Below are 20,858 nucleotides of genomic sequence, written 5' to 3'. Positions count from 1 at the left end.
CTCAACTTTCAGGCTCGTGATGCTCTTTGGGTTGACACAGAATCCTATTTCCTCCAAGCTTATACACCAGTCTCTTATTTACGCAGCCATAGGCACGCAGCGTGGTTTCAGTGAGCAGCACCACTTTACTCACCAGCACGACGATCTCCTCCATCTCCAATCACCTCAATTGGAAACGGACTCGGGTGCAACTGCAGCCCCTGCAAACAACTGCTCCACAGATGAGAGCTCCCTTCCCTTTAGAGGGCAGAAACCAAACGGAGCCTTTATCGGCAGCGCTTTACAGCACGCACCACTTGGGCTCTGCGCCTTTGTCCTTCGCATCGCTTGTGCTGAAGTTCATAAAGCACCTGAAAGCCGGAGTCACGCGGCAGGTGGGAGCCGGCCGGCAGCCCTGCTGGCAGCACGCACCGCCCGAGGGCACAGCGCTGCGGAACGGCAGGATCCCTTTCCTCGCAACGTGGCGGCAGCTTCCCGAACGCACAAATAACTGCCAGCAGCACCGGGAGGAGGAACCCGCGCCTCGCACCCTCCTGTCAGCAGCTGTTGAGTCTGAAGCCTAATGAGGAGTTAACGAGCAGCACGTGGTCCCGCACCCCTACGTGCGCCCAGGGCCGGGGCAGGAGCAGCTCCCGGGCACCGCGCCGTGCCTGCGGGCCGCGCTGAGCAGAGCCCGGCTCTACCCTCGCACCTCCCGGGGGTGGCCGTGGATGGGATCCCTCTCCTCACAGACGAGCTGCTCGATTGCAGCGTCTCAGGGGCGCAAGGTGCGTACAAGGAGAGAGCCTACAGGTGCGCGCAAGGACGTCCGAAAGCTTCTCACGCTCCCAGCGCTCCGAGGGGCGGGGCTACGTGGGAAGAGCGAGGCTAGCGGGCGTGGCCTCCTATCGCCCCGCCCCGCGCAGATGGTGCCGCCGCGGCGGGGGAGCCAATCAGAGTGCAGCCCGTCAGCTGACCGCCAGCGCCTACCCAGGTGCGCGCCGGCGGCGGCACAGAGCGAGCGAACGAACGGGTGGCGGCGCGGCTCTGCGCTCCTCCCTTCGGTCCCTCCGCCTTCTCTCCGCCGCGGATGTCGGCGCCGCCGCTGCGTGCGGGAGAGGAGCGGCCGCGCGGACAGCGCCCCCCCGGGCGCCGGTAAGTGCCGCTGGGAGAGGCGGGGGGCGCGGTGGGGGTCGCCGCGGGGATGCCCGGTGAGGGGGGAAAGTTTGCCGCCCGCAGTCGGGCACAGCGGCCCTGCCGTGGCGTACGGCCGTTATTATTTTCCTGCCTGGGGTGCGCGCCCCGGGCTGAAGTTTGCGGCGCGCGTCCGCGCCCCCTCTGATTTGCATGCGAATGGCAGCGCGTCCCGGCAGCTGTCTGGCCTCGTGCATTCACGCGGGGCGATGGGAGCGGATGAGGAGCCCGCTGTGGAACAATGGAGCGCGGGATAAAGGCGGTGTGCGCGGGGCCGCCTCCGGTCCGAGGCCGGGTTCCTCCGGCGTCTCGCGCTCCTCGCCGTGCCGATCGGTGCCGGTGTGGAGGGGGTTCCGCCCCTTTTATCGGCCCCCCGCTGCCCGCTCGTTCCGGCGCACGCCGCTCGCGGGGCTGAAAATCGCGCGTAGCGGTGCCGCGCTGCCGCAGGGCTGCGGGTCGGGCGCGGTGTTGCGGGGAGAGCGCGGCGGGTGGCCCCGGGCTGCTGCTGGTGCCGCTTCGGGGAGCGCTTCCCGCTGGGTAACGGGGGAAATCCGCTCCGGAATCCGCCCCAAATAGCGCGGGAGCCGCTGTGGGTTTGTCCCGAAGGAGCTCCGTGGTTCCCGTTAGGATCTCTCGAACGAAACTGCTCTGTGAACCCCTCGGTTCTTCCCTCGCAGACTCAAAGCTGCGCTGTAAACAAAGCCGCATCTCGGAACGAGGCAATAAACTTTTCATTGGGAAGGATTGACGTACACACCGGGTGATCTTGCAGATGCTTCGAATGTCCGAAGCTGAACGTCGGCCCCCATAGGTGTCTGAAGGGCTGGGTTGAGGTGCGCAGTTATCGGAGTGAAACTTCAAGTAGCCCTTATAGAAACACCCAGTGCAGTGGGCGGTTGGGACTTCAAAAGGTCAGCTGGTGGGATGCTATAAAGTATCTTCCATTTAGCTAGAACAGACCTGAAGAATATTGCTGACTGTTGAAAGTAGTAGGGTTTTGTATCAGGTTGTGTAGATTACAAAAGGATAAGGGCATTGTAACGTCAGCTGTGAAAAACCATTGTCGCCTCTTTTGTTTGTTAGTAATTAATGTGAGTAAGTCCATGCTGAGAGCATCCCAACAGGCTGCAACGAGAAACTTCTGCTCCCGTTGGTTTAACAGGGCTGGAACGCAGCTGAAAGCGAGGAAGCTCTGCTTTAAAAACACACATAGACGCATATCAGTCCTTATCACACAGAAAATGCAGTCCTTTACATGAGCACTCAGGAAGGCTCACACCATCACCGCGCGGAGCGTGGAGCAGTGCTGGCTGCCTGCAGTGGCAGCCCCGATGCAGCAGCCTTTGTTCGAGGTGCTACAGCAGCGTGGCACTGCAGCAGCCAGGGAAACTTTTGCTGAGCAGTGTGTGCTGTTCTGCTGCTGCTGCTGGCAGCCCCCAGCTGCTGCTTGGGGATCTGAGGGGCACTCAGACTGCCTTGCATCACAGCCCTGCCTGTACTGCAGCTCAGTAGTTGGCTGAAAAGGCTGTTGATTTGTACTGTTGAGTTTGTTAGGTTGTCTGTCTTATTGTTGATTGTAGTGGTGGGGATGATACAAGGTCAGAGTTCATATTTTACAACTTAAAAAAAACAAAAACAGTATTTGTTCTGAAGCTTTTATTTCTGTTAGTGTTATCAATGAGTAAAACAACAACAACAAAAAGAAGTTGTTTTTGTTGTCTCACTTTGGTGGCCAGGTTCCAGTTCTGGGCTAATTTCTGCCTGCTTGGGAACTGCTGCTTTCCCAGGTGGGCTTTGGGCCGGAGGGCAGACAGCAAAAAAAGACCACACCAAGGCAAAAAGTGAAGTGAGATTTACAGAAGGGCACCGCCTGCTCACAACACTTCTACTTTTAAATCGGCAAGTAGGAGGATGGTGAAGATGTTTACTGAAGAGCCAAACACTTTGAGAAACAAAATCACTCCCTTTTACTGTGGACTTCATCTCTGCAGAGATGGCCGTTCTTTGAAGCCCTGATTAATATAAATGAGTTGTAATTTTCTGGCCAAGCCATCCTAGTTCACATATATTATTCCATTGGCAGACATGTGGTCTCCACAGCTGTCCCCTCATTTGTGTATGAAATGGAAACACTGGTGGCATTTGTAGGTTACCATAGCTACATGAACAATACACGTGTGATACTTCATCCTCCCAAGCTCAAGATTTTTTTTTTTTTTTTTCCTGGCAGACATTTTGTAGACAGAGAACTGCAGAAAATCCATGCAAACTTTTGGGCAGCACACAAATCCATTGAGCTGCTGTCTGTTTATACAGTGGCAATTTGCAGTGAGCCCAGAGCCGCGCTCACATCTTCATGCGGTGAGAAGCCCCGTCCTGCAGGATGCACAGAGCTCCCACAGCAAATCCTAAATCCTGAGCTCCAGTTGAGTAATTAGCAGGATCGGGCCTTAAATGCTGTGGTAAATACAAAATACTTTTTTTTCCTAAAACAACCCAGAACCTCATTTCTGAATGCACAGCCTTGCCTTCTCCCAGCTGTGCTGGAGGCGGTGATGCCAGCATGGGGCACAGGGAACAAGGCTGGGTGCCACCACCACCACGTGCACCTGCACAGATCCACAGCAGTTCACTTCAGGAACAAAGTGCTCTCATGCTCATCTGCAGCTCTACCCTTGGCGTGTGCCTTGCTGTGAGAAGATGGGCTCACGTTTTTGATTCCTACCTGGCTTAGAGCTGCTTTTGTCAGCGCGTGGTAATCCTGCTTCCCTAAACCAGAGTGCCTGAATTCTGAAAAGAGAAATCAGAGGGCTACTGAGCATGCATGTGATGAGCCTGCTATTCTAGACTCTTTTCCTGCAGCTGATTGATTAATCCTCCACTAATTGGCTTCATGAGGCCAGTAACAGGGCATGCCTCCATGCCATTCTGAAGGATACCTGGACTAAGGTACTTCAAGTTACCTTCTCTTATTGCTTCCTGAAGCCTTGCAACTTTATTTGAATTTTGTTTTGCAATTCAGACATCATCTTTCATTTTTATGTGTGGCACTGAAGGAAAATACTGGATTGGCCTATTTTGAGTTGGCCTAGTTCTCTTCCTCATGAAGAAAGCAGAAGTCTTTGGCATCAATGAGAAGAGAATTAGTGTCTGCTCTTCAATTCCACTATAAAACATTGAATGCTTTCACAACTTCACCTTCTGAACTGTAAGATTTTAATTTGATTGGTGGTACAAGCTAGCATCTTCTTGACCTTCCAGCTGACCGAATTGCCAAAAGAATGGGAACAGATTTTTACTTGGAGCACAATTTCTAAAGATCAAGCATACAAAAGGGAGCAGATACCTGTTTGTTGTTTTTTATAAATATATATACTTGAAGAAAGATAAGGGAAAAGCAGTTGTAAATAAGTCCTGAAACACTTAACAGGATGCTGTATTGAGAATGCACAGATGTTATAAAAGTGCCACAGAGAAACAGCTCTCTCCTACTTTATTTGGTACGATGCTCTTGCTGCGTAACTCTCTCCCCCGAAGCGCTGACCTCTGGTCCTTGGTGGTGATGCAGGGCAGTATTTTCCTCGGCCACTTCACAAACTGAAGTGGTCTGTTTAACACTGTAGGCAAGATAGATGACTTACAGGTTTTGTTTAGGAATTCTAGAGATTGTCAGCATCTCATTTCCAGGTATTTAATTTAAGCAGCAGCCGCGAACGTTGCATTCATGCATCAGTCAGCTTTGATTAGAGCAGGAATCTGACCTTTTTGAAGCTGAGCCTCCCCTGGAGGTCTGTGCCTGTTGTGCCCCTTTGGCCTCGTGCAGGTATGGAGTCTTACCTTCCAGAAACACCTGCCTTTTCCACCCAGCACCAAGGCCTTTGTTCACTACCTCCCAAACCTGGGGGACCTCCTCTGCTGATGATGTGGTTAATGCAGACCTCCACCTCAGAAGCCTGCAGCTTTGTCTCTTGGTGGGATGTTTCACCAGAGGTTATCCTGCCAGAGTCAAGTTTTAAAGATGACATTGGTAGATGGGGGAAGGCATCCATGGGGCAAGGCATGGGGATGCTCCAGTTCAAGGGAAATGGTCCTTTGCCTTTTCCTCTTTTTACTGGAACCTGGTTCATCGTATTCTCATCATTGATTCTTTTTGTATTTCATTCACAACTACTTCTGTGCAGTCAACGTAACTTGATGGTCATCAAGCAAAATGCAGTCTTTGCAGTTCACTTACAATTGGATTCATATTAAGCTCTGTGTGACTCACGACCAGAGCACCACAACTAGAGGGGCACAGCATACTTGTGCTTTGAGCACATCCACTGTGATGGCAGCAGGGTTCTCCTGTCTGCCTGGACCATGTGCTCTAGGGCTCTGTGATTTTCATGGGTTGACCCACAACATCAAGAATCAAAGATTAAGTAACTACTAATAAACACACAGATGTTATTTGGGACAGTTCCTAAGTTAGTCCAAAATTTGGTAGGCTGACTTTTACATATGCATATGCACACATACATATATGTAAAGTATCAGTCACAGCTTGAATTACCCTTTTTTTGTGATTTGGAAATGTTTGTCCTTGTTACAATTAATCCTCCACATCCTGTTTTTCTTATACATCATTTCATTTATTCTATTAAGCGAGTCTAAAAATGCCCAATAAATGCATACCTTGCTAATGTACTGCATATAATTACTGGGATGCAGATGAGCTACTGATTGGCCTTGCTCAATTCTTAAATTACAAACGATCTGTCGCTCTTAACAGAAACAGTAAATATTGACAGAGATCCACTGCTCACAATAGGCACTGCACTGAAAAGTAGATGTGTTACAGAGCTAACTTATTTGACCCATAGGTGAACAAGAGCTAAGCTGCAAGAGCAGGTCTGTATGGGCAGCTCACAGCAGCACCAGGCACTGAGCAAAAGCAGATGGATGTTCTAAGTTAGCTGGTGAGTGAGACAAGTCGAGTACAGACAGATTAAACGTGACCGTGCCTGGATAAATCACCTTAATTAGGTAAAGATTTATCTGTAGAGTTTTGTTAACTTAAAATAACTTGTTTTCTGCCACATGCAGCACTTCTGCAAGCACTCTGAAATAAACCCATCTGTGGAGGAGCTGCTGAGTTGGCAATGACAAGACTAAGAACTGGAGCTAACGGAACGATTCGTAGGTCTATTCTTAAACATATACCTATTTTTTCTACATACATACATACATATATATATATATCTCCACGTCCTGAACTTCTCAAAGCAAGATTGGAAAATATAGAACAAAGCTTCCATATAGAACCAAGACTCAGATTTAGTGGCGCTTCAGACAAAAAGAAATGGGTGAATATAGGCTATTAACGTTCTCTCCGTTCTCAGGTGATGTGGTAGATGACCTGCTCTGCATTTCAAGCAAAACTTGCTATATCAGTTTTGGAGTGAAATGATAGAACACACGCACTCCATACAATGTTTATTTTCTCATTACAGGGTGGCTGATGTTATCGGTGGTGAACAAAAGCAGAAGGCTCTCAGACAAATGGGAACTTGGTGTAGAAACCCATTCAAAAGCCCAGAAAACTTGCCAGGAGTGGCAGGGGAGGGTCATTTAATACAGCCATGTGACTAGGGAGAAAATAACTTTTTTCATGGATGGGAACAAAACCTTTCTTCAGACGACTACCAAAAACAAATCTATGGCCATTTAATGGAATTACTTCTATCCCATCTCAGCTTGGCTGAGTTCCAGATCTTTGCCTCCGTGCTAACAGCCTTTCTATTAGATCTCTCAGTGCCTCCCATGATAAATCTATTTATGTTGTTATTGCTAGTCTTGAGTGAACAATAAGGGGTCTCTATCAGGCGAGTGGATATATGGTTTTATTAACATTTACATGTAAATATAGCTCAGAAATAGAAAATTTGATCTTGCAAGCGTATAACTCCAGGAAAAAAATCAATAAAGGTCTATTTTATTCTAGCAGCTGGTGTCTGTGTACGAACACTACACATATAATTGGAGTAGATATAGATGTAGCTAATAATAAAGTATAGATCCATACTTAATCACCCATAATTGAAAACTACAGACGTAGTACAGCTGCAGGAAACAATTGCTGAAGTAGCAACAGGGATCAACAGGAAAAAAGCACCTCTTTTCTTCTTGCCTGAAGATAAAGGTGGAGCTGTATGTGATTTGCTCATTCCATGTACACGTGTGCACACCTACATATGTGTTATTATTAAGTGTTGCTAACGTCCTAAAGCCAGCACCACTGTCTGTCCTTTTCATACCACGCACGTAAATAAAAGCTGAAATGAGTGAGTATCTACTGGCTACCATTTCAGGAAAAGATTGTCTGGCATCTTTTACTGTAGTAACAACTACTTACGTGCTGGGGTCTTTCCCGACCACGGGGATCCTCGGTGACTCACTAACTGGAGTTTGATCTAGAACTGCGTAGGAAGCAAAGGAATCGCATTGCCAGAAAGCCAGCCTGCAAGGAGAGACGACGGCGGTTTTTCTCTTGCACTCTGAAAGTTCTGTGCAGTTCTGGCATCCATATTTCTCCTTATTGAAAATATTTCTTATGCGTTCCACATTTTAGCATTTGTAAAACATCCACTAGCAAAGCTGTCTTGCTTCTTGGAGCAGGCAAAAAAGAAAACAAACCAGAAATTTAATCCAAAAACTAGCCTAGGCTTTTAAATCCCCCCATTCTTCTTCTAGAGCTATTTCCTTGTTTAAAATTCCCATTAATATTTTATTATTTTTCTTAATTTGATTTGGACCCTCCCGTCTCTGCTTCCTATTGCCAGAGTCATTCTAGTATGAAATCCAGGAAGCACATACCCCCATGAGTAACAAGTTCTTCAGATCCTTTCATTTGGTACAGAGATTTGGAATGTGCCGAGATTGAATTCTGCCTGTTCTTTAATTAGAAGATGCAGTAATATCTCTGTAATATTTGTCTCCCTTCATGCTTTAGCCAGCAAATACACTAAATGCAAAAAATAGTTGGAACAGGTCTCCCAAAATTAGCTATGCTCTGTAAATTTTTGATGCTCTACGAGCTAAAACCAATTAGGTTTAAATTCTCCCTTGCATTTAAAATATACAGGAGGATATGAAAGCACGACAGCCGTACAGCTGGAAATGAATGAATTTCCCTGTTTCGTCCTTCATCAACCACGGTACCTTGGATGTGCTGGAAAGCAAAACATGCAGGTTAGCAGGGGGACGTGCCATCTTTGTGCAGCTGCCCCACAGCTCCGCAGGGCGCAGGTGAGGCCGGGGCACGCTGCTCTGCCTGCTCCACGAACTTGTCCTGCCTTCCAGTGCAGAAGAGCTACAAGGAGATGAAATTGGCTTTTAAGCCAGGATAGAAATGATTTGGTTGGTTGTCATGAAAGCCAATTTATTCAAATAATTTTATCTGGTAATTACATAGAATGAGGATAATAATAAGGCGCATGATTCTTCTCCAGTGAATGAAATAAAAGCTTTACTCCTGCCTTCGTACTGAACAGGACCAGACCCTGTGTAGGAGGAGATGAAAACTACAGTCATGAGCACAAAAGAACAGCCCATATTTTCTCAAGATTAATCTATTTTCTCATGAAAACAAACATTTTCTTATGAAAATAAACATGCTAAGAAAATAAGTTGAGTTTCTCGTGTAAGAATATTACTACTGAACAAACATGTCTTGCCTTTCAGGTTTTCAAGGCTGTTAAATGCTTTTATGAATTCTTCCTTCCTAAAGAACAAACAGACTATGTAATTTGACAGCCCACTGTTTGAAAGCACTTATTATTCCTGATGTTTTTAATATGACTTGTTAATGGTAATTTGCAAGAGATTTTCAAACAGATGACAAGCAGGGTTGCAATTGGAAGGTTGATTTGATGGGCCATCCATGTACAGTAACTGTACTGTGCTAGATATCCCTCTGTACTAAAGATCAGTAAATAAATGGAAAGGATTTTCCTCTCTCCCACAAAATTACTTCAATATTTTAGTGAAAAACACTGCATCAGACACAAGCTTTACGAATAGGCCCACAATAAATTGCAATTTTTAAACGTCAGATGTAATATGCTGTTTGTGAAGTGCAAGAATTATGAAGAGGATGCTCTTTGCATTTCTTCCATGGAGATAAGGCTAGTATTTTTCAAAAGAGTACAGATAAAACATGCTGAGGTTGTCTTCCGAAACACAGCAAATCGCCTTCTCATCACAGCTTTCCCCGCTTCCCTGGAGCTTTCCCTAAAATTAAACACTGACTTTATTTTGGAACGTATGAGCAGACAAAAAGATACAGTTTAAAAAGCAACGCATTACTTGTATGGAAAAGAAAAACAAACCCAAAACTGTAAATATTACAAATCCCTGAGAACACGTTTTGAAGCTTTTGTTCCTTTGTTACATATTCTGTAAGTCCTTTCTTCTGTCTTTGCTTTTAACAACAAACTCCCGTTTTCAGATTCTGGTGTGCTTTTTCAAGTGGCTTGCACCATTCGAGCTTGACCTTTCTGTATTTTACCCATGCAGTCCCGTCAGTATCTTATTTCCTGATGACATCCACAACATTAAAAACTTCCATAGAAAAGGCTTCTTTTATATTTCCTCAGCATTTCTCTGAACAGGATTGCCCTTCTAAATGTGACTCTTGGGGGAAACGAGCTCTCCATGTAGGTCAGTTGCACCTCTGGGTCCAGGAGCAGGCTTTCTCTAGGAGGTACACGAGGTCACTGCAACTCTCGCCTGCAGTCAGACCCGATGATGGGAACACAACACTTCAGAGAAGGTTTTGTGCTGTGCTTACTTCCCTAGCAGGTTACTGGCTGCACACACACGTGCCTGTGGCCGTACACGAATGTCTCCCTCGCGTCGCGCCATTGAAGGTTATTGTTGAAGTGCAGCACAGCGCCAATAAGTCAGCTCTCCTCCACACAAAATGCACGGATATGGAACTGCAAACACTTCAGCTCAACATCCTTTTCTTAGAATTGCCCATGTCCCAACCCGGCTAGGGCCAGCTGTTCTCACAGAGGGCTCGAGGTGCACCTGCCTATTGCAGCATCCCTGCCCCCATGGGTGCCTCCTGCCCCTGACTCAGCCATGCTTTGTATGCGCTCTGCCCCGCGCTCAGCTCTCTCAATCCCCGTGCTTCAGCTGAAGGCTCTCCAGATCATTCAGATGGGCGTCACTGTGTGACAGATGTGCCCACGTGCTGCCACAACTTGGCTGCGTGGCCCAGGCCTTCCCCACAGCCCGCAGTGCCGCCGCTGAGCTTCCCTGGTGCTGCAGGGAGCTCCGACAAGAGTCGTTTCACAAACGATGATGATGGGAAATAAGCAAGCTGCACAAGTCATTAACAGAACATTAGCACAACAGACAATTTTCCAAAAGACTAGCTGCACTGCTTAGGCTTGCTGGATGAAAATGGCACTGTGGAGAAATGGGGAGGTGCTGCAGATCAGCGTGTGCTTCTGGCTCACAGCGAGCACAAAATAAATTGCTTGTCTTAGCCTGAGGTAATTTTCTCTATGTATCTGATCCCTCAGACTCCTACCTAGGCGTGTTTAGCATATATGGCTGCCAACCAAAATCTGCGCTGATGCTACTTGCAATAGAAAGGGAATTTTTCAAGAATGAACTACTTAACTGTGGAGAGGGTGATGCTTTCTATTCTACTGCAATAGAAGAATAGCTGTTTCTAAACAGGTACCCAAATAGCCCTGTGCAAACTATCTTGTTTCTTTTTTCAGCAGTTGTTAACAGTGACCATTAATACAACTGCCACTGAACGACAATGCTTCATCTTCCTTGGGCCAAGAAAACACATTCAGCATCTATTTTTTGTAGTTTGCAAATTAACTACAAACACTGCAATGAATAGGGTTGGGTTTTTTTCGAGATTGTTCCTTAACGTTCTCCTGTTAATGCGATGGGAATTTAACCCTGCTTTTTGCTTGGATCACCCCAACAACCGAACAATCAACAGCTCCCCTCTGGGGCAGGAGCACTGCAATGAAGACCCTCCTGCCCCAGAACCAGATGCCACCCCCTTCTTCCCTACCATTATCTTCCCTTAGTAAAACAAATACTCTAAGTTAAGCAGGTTTCACAACCCAGACAGGAAGGGATCTTCCTCCTTGCATTACTGGGAGGGAAGAAGCAAGAATGATGATCACATTTTCAGTCTGCAAGAAATATGAGCATGCTGATAGCCCAGACATCAGCTGTGGATTTGCTTACTGACAGAAATGTGGTTTCTTAATGCTCTGGGAATTGAGAGGTGCTATGGAAAATGTATTTATTTAGCCCCTAGCGAAATAATTCCCTCTATGCATCTCCCATAAAATTAAGCATTATTTCTGTTGATAGCAAGTTCACACCTGTAATGACTATTGTAGAGGTTTGGTGCACTAAAAAATGAATTTCATAAACAGAAGGGAAGGCAGAGAATGCTAAAAGCTGATGTCTAAAGCACGGAGTCAACGCTGAGCCTCACCAGGACAGCTTGCACTGCGCTTCCCAGGCCTGGCAGTTTCCCCACACGATATTTTTTTAAACATATATAGTTTCTTACATGCACTCAAAACAACCTCCACCAATCACATGGCCCCCATTAAGCATCAGTTTCAGAAAAAAGTGATTTTATGTGCCCCTTTTCTGGAGCAAGCGTTAACTGCATGGCTTTCCAAAGCTGAAATCTTTTGAACCAGCCCCCTGAATTCTCACTGGCTCCTACTGCATTCAGCTACTATGGAGGAACTGTGTTTGTCTCGAACAAACCAACCCCAAACACAGTGACTCGGCACAGAAGGATTCTCACTGGGCAAAAACACTGAGGTATCAGCAAATAACGAGACTCAAATAACGACACTCAGATGCTTCTTCATTCCGCCTCACTGAGTTCACAGGGAGTTGGGATGATTCCCTCTCTCCTAGGACCCACGCCTGGTTTATCTGCTTGGCTCTGCAGTTTTTCATCAATGGTCATTTTGGACCATGTAGTGTCAGAGAGTTCGTTCTCAAAGCTTGGGTGTCCTTCAGCTGACCCACCAACAAATCCACCACAGCACACATAAAGCACAGAACAAACAGCCATTACTGTTTAGTGAATACCATAGCACACTTTTTCCACTGATAACTGCCACATTTTTAGTTTTTACTACAGCGATGGATGTGGTCTTACAGCGTAGGCAGCAGGTAATGCAAAAGTCCATCACTTGGCCTTTCCCTGTGCTGTGGCCTCTGGATGTCATTCACAAAGCACAGCATTAGACTGGCTAGGCATGTGGAGCTGATCAGAACCTACGTTACAATGGATTTTCACTACTGGCTTCATCCATGCTTCCCTGGGCTGGGGGAGATTGGAGACAATAACGTGAGGTCATTTCCAAAGAACATTTTCCAGTTGAAGAGAACTAAATCCATTTGCAGTAGCAAATAAGCAGAGAAGAGGAAGTGCCACTGTTAACTTGCAAAATCATATTCCTACAGTGATCAAAAACGCCAGAAGCCGATTCAATTAGTCCAGAAATACCTTCTTAGCAAGGAGGAACAACAAATGCAATGTGTATGATGCTATAAATATTTGACAAAGAAATGATTGAATTATTATTTTTTTTTTAGTACTCTGGACGTGCTCCCCCACATTTTAATAGAAGCTTTGAAGTCTTTTTCAGGCAGTTTCATTTTTAAGACATTACATGATTCGTATAACTACATCAGAGTTAAATCAGTGCTAACATACCAGTAGGGACTGCAGCTTTATGAGGCACGGACATCCTTCTGTACATCACCTAGAAACAAGTTGCAGGACAGGCTGTGAAGGAGTGGAGCAGATTTACCTCTTGCAGAGCTATGTGGTTTGGTGCACGTTGCTGCCTGGTACTGCTGCTTTTTTGCCTCACTCCGAGCCAGTAGTACCGCAAAGCTGGAAGAGAAATGTCCATATTGCAAGGGAACAGACCACACAGAACTGCAGCTCGAGGCTTCTTAAGTAAAACTCTGAGATCGTTACTGAATTAGATCATGAATTATTACATGACAAATACTACAAATGCTGGAAAATCTGGAATTAATTAAGCTTCTGACATCATCAGTATTGCTAGAACTCTTATTTTGCATCAGCTACAAATGGACTGTTACTGAGAGAAGCTTCTATAAAAGCCAGAATAACTCAGTTTATGTCACCTTCCTCATCTCTCTATAGCAGTGTATATTCTTACAACTACAGTATCATCATTAGGATTTTTTTCTAATGCAGTCAGTCTTCAGTTCTTTCATCAGTTCAGAGTTGTTTGAGAAGGAATGTTTGTTCTGCATTTGGTTTTTCCCCCTCCAGCACAGTCTTCTCATCTCTAATTGAAATCTTTGCTACCAGACAGAAAATCTAACTCAGCAGGGTCAGATGCTTTCTGGCCAATGCTCCTGGTTCTCTTCATCCAAAATACAACCACAGAACAAATAACAGCGCACCAAAATAAAAATGCCCTTTGGTTTGTACTGCTTATCATGATCTGAAATAAGTTACTTAATATGCTGACCAGATTTTGCAATAATTATGGATTATAGATGTCACTCCTGTCACCACTGTCTAGATGCCGATTTTTAAAGTTGTATTTAGTTCTTCTATTTTATATAGAATTATTTTTGTGGGCTTTGGTTGAGGCTTCACTAAATTCTAATGAAAAACAAAATAAAGCAGCTTCTTCCTAATTTCTTCTACTACAGTTCATCGGTGTTTCTTAGTCTTTTTCGAGCACAACTCGAGGGTTTTCAGACGATTCATCTTTTTTTGTCGTTAACATAATTCACTGCAATCACTATCGCACGAGGTGCAGCATCACCTCATGTTCTGAGAGGCCTGATGGACACCATCAGGTTTCCTTTCAACACGTGCCTTATGAGAACTTCAGTGTCCAAACATACGTGAATCCTGCAGTTCATTCAGTGATGGGAATCAGGGTGAACATTGCAGGTGACACACAGCGCAGTACAAACAGCTGAAAGGAGGACAGCGCAGGCATCTAATCATATTTGGTGTTATTGTTTGGTGCTTAGCTGGATCAAGTCTAAACTATTATCTGGAACTGATTTGATTAACTTGGATGAATTTTGTCAAAGTTCTTATGCATTTTGTTTGGAACTTAGAAAGCCACATGTTTCTAAGCCATAATTCTCTACAGCCAAAGCACAAGTCATTGGAGTAACACTCTCAGCCTGAATTCTACTTGGGATCGTGTTCTGAGCGCCCATTTGGTATCTGCCTGTACTCAAAAGCACGTCCTGGGCCTTCAACACTTCCTAAGCCATTCAGACCAATTTGAATAATAAAAATAAGAGATCTGGAAGTTTTCTTCTCAGATGATGGCATATATTTTTGTAGTCACTCAAGAACGATCTCATGCAAATCTGAAATAGAGGAGAGTTCCAAACTATACATATCTGACTGTACCAAGTATGAATTTTCTTAAGAGATCTGAATATTAAAATGCTTGCAGCTGTCATCACAGGTCCTTTTCCTTAAAGACAAAGAAAGAATATACAAACCGTGTATGACACATGAGCATAACGTTTCCTTATCTGTTTTATCTTCAGGCACGGATTTGTAGAAGATCCTGGAACACAGAGGAGCAGCTGAGAGCCTTCAGACCATTTATTGTCTTCTCTTACAAAATCAACTTTCATTTTCTGGATGTCCAAGCCTTTCACACCAAATTTTAAGCTTTACATTTCCTACCTGACAACAAATTACGCTCTCGGTCTGTTGTTATTTTAAGGGGCTGAGGAGCTGAATTCACTAGCTGACCAGCATGGCTAAGATTAGATTAGTTTTAACTGTTTGCCAGGTGGTGCTAGAATTGCTAACGAATTCATTAACTGAGTCTTCCGTACAGAGTAATGAATGTCCCCAGCTCTGTGTGTGCGAAATCAGGCCATGGTTTACACCACAGTCAACATACAGGGAAGCCACAACAGTTGACTGCAATGACCTTCGTTTAACAAAAATCCCCAGCAATCTTTCCAGTGACACTCAAGTCCTTCTGTTACAAAGCAACAATATTGCAAAGACCACAGATGAACTCCAACTGCTATTTAATTTAACAGAGTTAGATTTTTCACAAAATAACTTCACAAGCATCAAAGACGTGGGGCTCTCAAATCTTACTCAGCTGACTACTTTGCACCTGGAGGAAAACCAGATCATGGAGATGACTGACTACTGCTTGCAAGACCTTTGCAATCTTCAGGAGTTATATATAAATCATAATCAGATCAGCAGCATTTCTGCAAATGCATTCTCTGGCCTGAAGAATCTTTTAAGATTACATCTCAACTCCAACAAATTGAAGGTTATTGACAGCCGTTGGTTTGATTCTACTCCTAACTTAGAGATTCTTATGATTGGAGAAAATCCGGTGATTGGAATACTAGATATGAACTTCAAACCTCTCTCCAATTTAAGGAGTCTTGTTTTGGCAGGTATGTATCTCACAGACATCCCTGGCAATGCCTTGGTAGGCTTGGACAGTCTTGAAAGTCTTTCCTTCTATGACAACAAGTTGGTAAAAGTTCCTCAGCTTGCACTTGAAAAAGTTCCAAATCTAAAATTCCTGGATCTCAACAAAAATCCAATTCATAAAATTCAAGAAGGTGATTTTAGAAACATGCTTAGATTGAAAGAGCTTGGAATCAATAACATGGGAGAGCTTGTTTCTATGGATAGGTACGCGCTGGACAACCTGCCTGAACTTACAAAGCTGGAAGCCACCAACAACCCAAAGCTGTCTTACATCCATCGTTTGGCCTTTCGTAACGTCCCTGCCCTGGAGAGTTTGATGCTGAACAACAACGCCTTGAACGCCGTCTACCAAAAAACAGTGGAGTCCCTCCCAAACCTGCGTGAGATCAGCATCCACAGCAACCCCCTGCGGTGCGACTGCGTCATTCACTGGATCAACTCAAACAAAACCAACATCCGCTTCATGGAACCTCTCTCCATGTTCTGCGCCATGCCTCCAGAGTACAGAGGACAACAGGTGAAAGAAGTGCTAACGCAGGATTCAAACGAGCAGTGTCTTCCAATGATCTCTCACGAGACCTTTCCAAATCACTTGAACTTGGACATCGGCATGACGGTGTTCTTAGACTGTAGGGCCATGGCAGAACCCGAGCCAGAAATTTACTGGGTCACTCCCCTCGGAAATAAAGTCACTGTTGAAAGCCTCTCTGACAAATACAAGCTGAGCAGCGAAGGCACTTTGGAAATCTCCAACATCCAGATTGAAGACTCTGGGAGGTACACCTGCGTTGCTCAGAACGTAGAGGGAGCTGACACCAGGGTCGCCACAATCCGGGTGAACGGAACGCTTCTGGATGGCACCCAGGTCCTGAAAATCTTTGTGAAGCAAGCTGAATCGCATTCCATTTTAGTTTCTTGGAAAGTTAACTCCAATGTCATGACTTCCAATTTAAAATGGTCGTCGGCTACTATGAAGATTGACAACCCTCACATTACATACACCGCTCGGGTCCCAGTTGATGTACATGAATACAACCTCACGCATTTACAACCTTCTACAGATTATGAAGTGTGTCTCACTGTGTCCAACATCCACCAACAAACACAAAAGTCCTGTGTTAACGTTACAACAAAAAATGCAGCTTTTGCGCTTGATATTTCAGACCAGGAAACCAGCACTGCTCTGGCAGCGGTCATGGGATCCATGTTTGCTGTAATTAGCCTTGCCTCCATTTCTGTTTACATTGCAAAAAGATTTAAGAGAAAAAACTACCACCATTCGTTGAAAAAATATATGCAAAAGACCTCCTCAATCCCCCTGAATGAGCTCTATCCTCCACTTATTAATCTCTGGGAAGGCGACAGCGATAAGGACAAGGATGGTTCTGCAGAGACCAAGCCGACCCAAGTCGACACATCCAGAAGCTATTACATGTGGTAACTCAGAGGATATTTTGCTTCTGGTAGTAAGGAGCACAAAGACTTTTTTGCTTTATTCTGCAAAAATGAGAAGTTGAAGACTTTTGTATTTTTGACTTTGCTAGTTTGTGGCAGAGTGGTGAGGACAGGTGGATATTTCAGAATTTTTTAGTATAGCGTATCGCAATTGTTTGACACAAATGGCAGCTTCACCTAGCTTCCAGATTTCTTTTCTTTTTTTCTTTTTTCTTTTTTTTCTTTTTTTAGTTATTGTGCTAAACTTAATGCTGTTCTAACTGCAGTGCTGAATAAAATTAATGAGAGGCTGGGGTTACCTGTGATTCAAAAGTAGCACAACCCCATTCTTCTGAAGCCATCAGTAGAGTACAGTATCTTGCAAAGCTAACAGACAGTTTTGAAACTGCATTGAACTAGTTTTGTAATGCTGGTCTGAGGACTCAAACTGAGAAAAAGGAGACCCTGAAGGATGTTAGTTGACTGTACTGTAATGTTGTATCAACTGATTTGAATGTTTTTGACTTTGGACAATGAGTTATCTTTTGTCTTTTCGTAGTAGTTGAAAAGGCTTAGGTAAAGCTAACAGGCAGTAGAAATATGTACACCCAGGTTTTTAGTGTAACAGACTAAATGTTAATTGTTCTTTTTATTCTCTTCAGTAGACACCTTTGAAAAACACTGGAGTTTTGTTGTGCTTAAGCCACCGCCCCTGGTGTTTAACAAAGGCAGAGCTATAATAACTTTAGTTGTGTTCTGATTTTTTTTTATTTTAGAAGTCACAATAATGTATTGGTTTTAGATGTCACTAGTTGGACTGGTGATCATGTTTTGACATAAAATATACCCAAAATGTCATAGAAAAATATTGTGTTTTTTTCTCGATGGGATTACATTTCAGCTAAGTTGCAGGGTTGTTTTTTTGTTGTTGTTTTTTTAATGCATTTATTTTAATAGTGTTTTCTCTGCACTGGATGCAAAATACTGAAAATAATTGGAAAACTAGGTCTGGCATTTAGACTGTAAGTCACATGCAGAATCAAAACTGTTTGGCATAAGGTACACAGCAAAAAAAATAATTCAGCGTATAAAAACTTTTCCTTTTTGTATACTTTTCTGTTTATGTTCGGAGCTGAGACGGAAATGAAGCTGACATTTAGCTGTCATTATGATCAGTTAGGACAAAAACCAACTCAGTGCTCCCAAACTGATAGAAAGCAACCAAATCCTGGCATTACGTTTGAAAAAAATGTGCATGGGATTGATGTGCCCTCAACAGCAGAAAGTGAGACAGCTAAACCCAACCTAATAGTAACAAGTTCGGGTCCGATATGGAACTGTAGTTTCACCAGGCTTAAAGTCAACAAGGACTCTGAGCATTTCACTGGATTGGTCTGTTCAAGTGGAAGGCCTCAGCAAGCACTGGTGTGTGTGCGCACTGGGTACATCAACACATAAGGGACAGTTGAACCTACAGAAGCTTTGTACGTCGTCTTTTCTGAATCCACTGGAGTTCTCAGCAGGACTGCACACAGGCACAGCAGGGGGGTTCTGGTGGAGCCTGTGGTTGCAGTTACACCGGATCCCTAACGAGCAAGCACAGAGTTTTCTACGCGTTCCGACCACTTGTCGATGTGCAACCTTTTAAATGTTTTTACATGCCAAATGTTCTTAGTGAGTAAAAGTTAATTGTTACAACAATGGATGTGCCTGGATTTTGGGGTTGAAGTTTTGTTTTTGTTTGTTTGGTTGTTTTTTTTTTTTGTTAACTCACTGATTTATCTAAGCGAGAAAAAAAAAAAATCAGCACTCACCCAAAATTGCAGACAGACAGCTTCCAACTTCTCTCTTCCCTTCAGCCAACGGTCTGCAAGTGAAAAAGTCAGTGTAGTTTTATAGGTGTGTTTTGGTGCAGAACCCTCAGTCTCTCAGATACATGCCTTGTCAATTTGCATTTCGATGCAAAGCTGAGTGAAGCTATTAATTATGCATTTAAATCAAGTACTTCTGCTACACACAATTTTTTATACGTTCATGAGATCTCACGTTTTTAATCACATGATAGTTACATGTTGGGATTAGGCAAGTGGCCTTTGATCATGGAGAAGCAGCATGCTGCCAGCATTCACGTGTCACCTTCTCCCATATTTTATGTTCATGCAAAATCTCCCCTTGCCTTCTCCTCCAGAAAAGCTTAAGAGCAATAATTACCACCTTGTGTATATGCTATCCTAACCTTAAAACTGCCTCTACCATTATAACAATGATAACGAATTAAAACTGAGATATCTTTTGCACTGAAGATTCACTGTACTTTTTCCAGAGAAAAGGACATAGGGAGGACAAGGTTGACAGCAAAATTACAGCTTCCAACTTGCACAACATCATAAAATTGTCTTGAGAAAGCAATTATTGAGCAGGTATCAGATGCTGCAGAGCAGGCCCCTGCCTCCCCCACCTCCCTGCAGCACTCGTGCAGCTGTGCCACCAACACTCGGTCACAACAAGCTTTCACCTGAGCCTCCTGTCCGACGGGGTCGGTGTATGGGAAGGGAAGCAATGTCTGATGTGTTCCTTGCCGCTGGGGAAATTATGTGCCTGCTCTTCCCTGCAGACCTATTTGGCAGTTTTATGTCATTTGTTATCATTATAGTGCAATGCTGTTAAAGAACAGCGAGAGAAAATGGCCTTATGACAGTCATACACTTCTGGATGTGCTGATCTGTAGTATTTCAGGGCAGCTGATGTTGCTGGGGCTCTGGCAGAGAGATGCAGGTTCCCTGACAACAGCTCAACAGCCACAACACCCTGTGAGTGCCGCACATTCTGCACATACAGCCACCAGTGACATGTATTTTCAGCCTTGTAATCTGTGCCCTTAGAGCTCTGTACAGTTCTCCTGGAAATTTAAAATTCTGCTAATAAAAGGAAAAAAAAAAAAACCAACAGTGGGTAAGAGATTAATGACATGTGGCATATAATCTTAGCAAATAACCTTCAGCCTTGTCCTAGCAATTCTGTGCTTGCAGTTTGTTGTAAGCAAAAAATAAAAATATTCTCTTTGCCTAATTGCCTTCAAAATATATTTGCATCTACCATTCACTGGAGACAAAAACACCCCCGGTTTGCTCAGAACCAGAGATGGAGCCTGGCTGCTATAAAGCAGCATGGGAAGAACCACAGTTGTCTTTGACTTGGCTAGCTGTTCAGAAATGCTGTGTAAGAGTAGATATCTCATACCCAACTAAACGTCTGCAGTGTCACTTCCACCTGATTTCCCAATAATAAACTATCCTTGTGCCCTGAAGAGCAAGTCGCTTATTCAAGTGTGGTATTCAGTACTCTAGCTACATCCACTTTGCGCTTCCTCACCCAAACTGTAACATCCTCTTGCATCAAGAAGGGATCTTCTCACCCGTGGACCCACGCTCACGCTGGACATGAACTTGGATTACAGCACACAGGTGTCACAGCCGTGTATTCCTGCTGCAGGATCTGCCTTCTCAGCACGCTGCACTGACATCCCAGCACCCAAAGCAAGGTGGACGTGCTAGGCCTGCAATTCTTCATGACAACCCTGAGTGCCTCCATGGGAGAAAGCGAATGTTACATGCAGCCCGAGTTTAAATACCACTGTTGCATCCCATGGGAGAGTCCTGCTACCAGATAACATCTTTTACCTCTGTTCCCAACTACAGAGATATTT

At 44.5% G+C, this 20,858-nt stretch overlaps 2 protein-coding genes across 21 annotated transcripts in view; one reads left to right on the top strand and one right to left on the bottom strand.

Moving 5' to 3' along the window:
- The first annotated feature begins 1,088 nt into the window (after positions 1–1,088).
- Positions 1,089–20,471, top strand: LRRN1 (leucine rich repeat neuronal 1). The gene is made up of 2 exons (XM_042823268.1): positions 1,089–1,134; positions 14,794–20,471. Exon 2 carries the CDS (start codon positions 15,009–15,011, stop codon positions 17,157–17,159), a length of 2,151 nt encoding a protein of 716 aa, XP_042679202.1. The 5' UTR covers positions 1,089–1,134; positions 14,794–15,008; the 3' UTR covers positions 17,160–20,471.
- The window catches only part of LOC122162706, a 70,488-nt gene continuing 52,458 nt past the window's right edge, over positions 2,829–20,858 (bottom strand). For 10 of the 20 annotated variants that reach the window (XR_006169650.1, XR_006169649.1, XR_006169653.1 and 7 more), the window contains 4 exons: positions 18,967–19,019; positions 8,374–13,126; positions 7,568–7,820; positions 2,829–4,790 (listed from right to left, as the gene is read on the bottom strand). Coding sequence is in view for 4 of the 20 variants with exons in the window: in XM_042823269.1 (XP_042679203.1) it covers positions 7,610–7,672; positions 8,374–8,544; positions 13,041–13,126; positions 18,967–19,019 (373 nt within the window). In the remaining 16 variants the exon portion in view is untranslated. Of the gene's footprint in view, positions 4,791–6,633; positions 7,821–8,373; positions 13,127–14,745; positions 14,814–18,966; positions 19,020–20,858 lie in introns of those variants that run through there. The other 10 variants (XM_042823269.1, XM_042823270.1, XM_042823272.1 and 7 more) reach the window with 8 other exon arrangements.

The sequence above is a fragment of the Centrocercus urophasianus genome, unplaced genomic scaffold, assembly GCF_019232065.1.
Source record: "Centrocercus urophasianus isolate 14NV4802_14NV808 unplaced genomic scaffold, USGS_Curo_1.0 seq_22, whole genome shotgun sequence".
Lineage (NCBI taxonomy): Eukaryota > Metazoa > Chordata > Aves > Galliformes > Phasianidae > Centrocercus > Centrocercus urophasianus.
The sequence above is the reverse complement of the archived record's forward strand: the minus strand, read 5'-3'. Positions and strand labels throughout refer to the sequence as shown.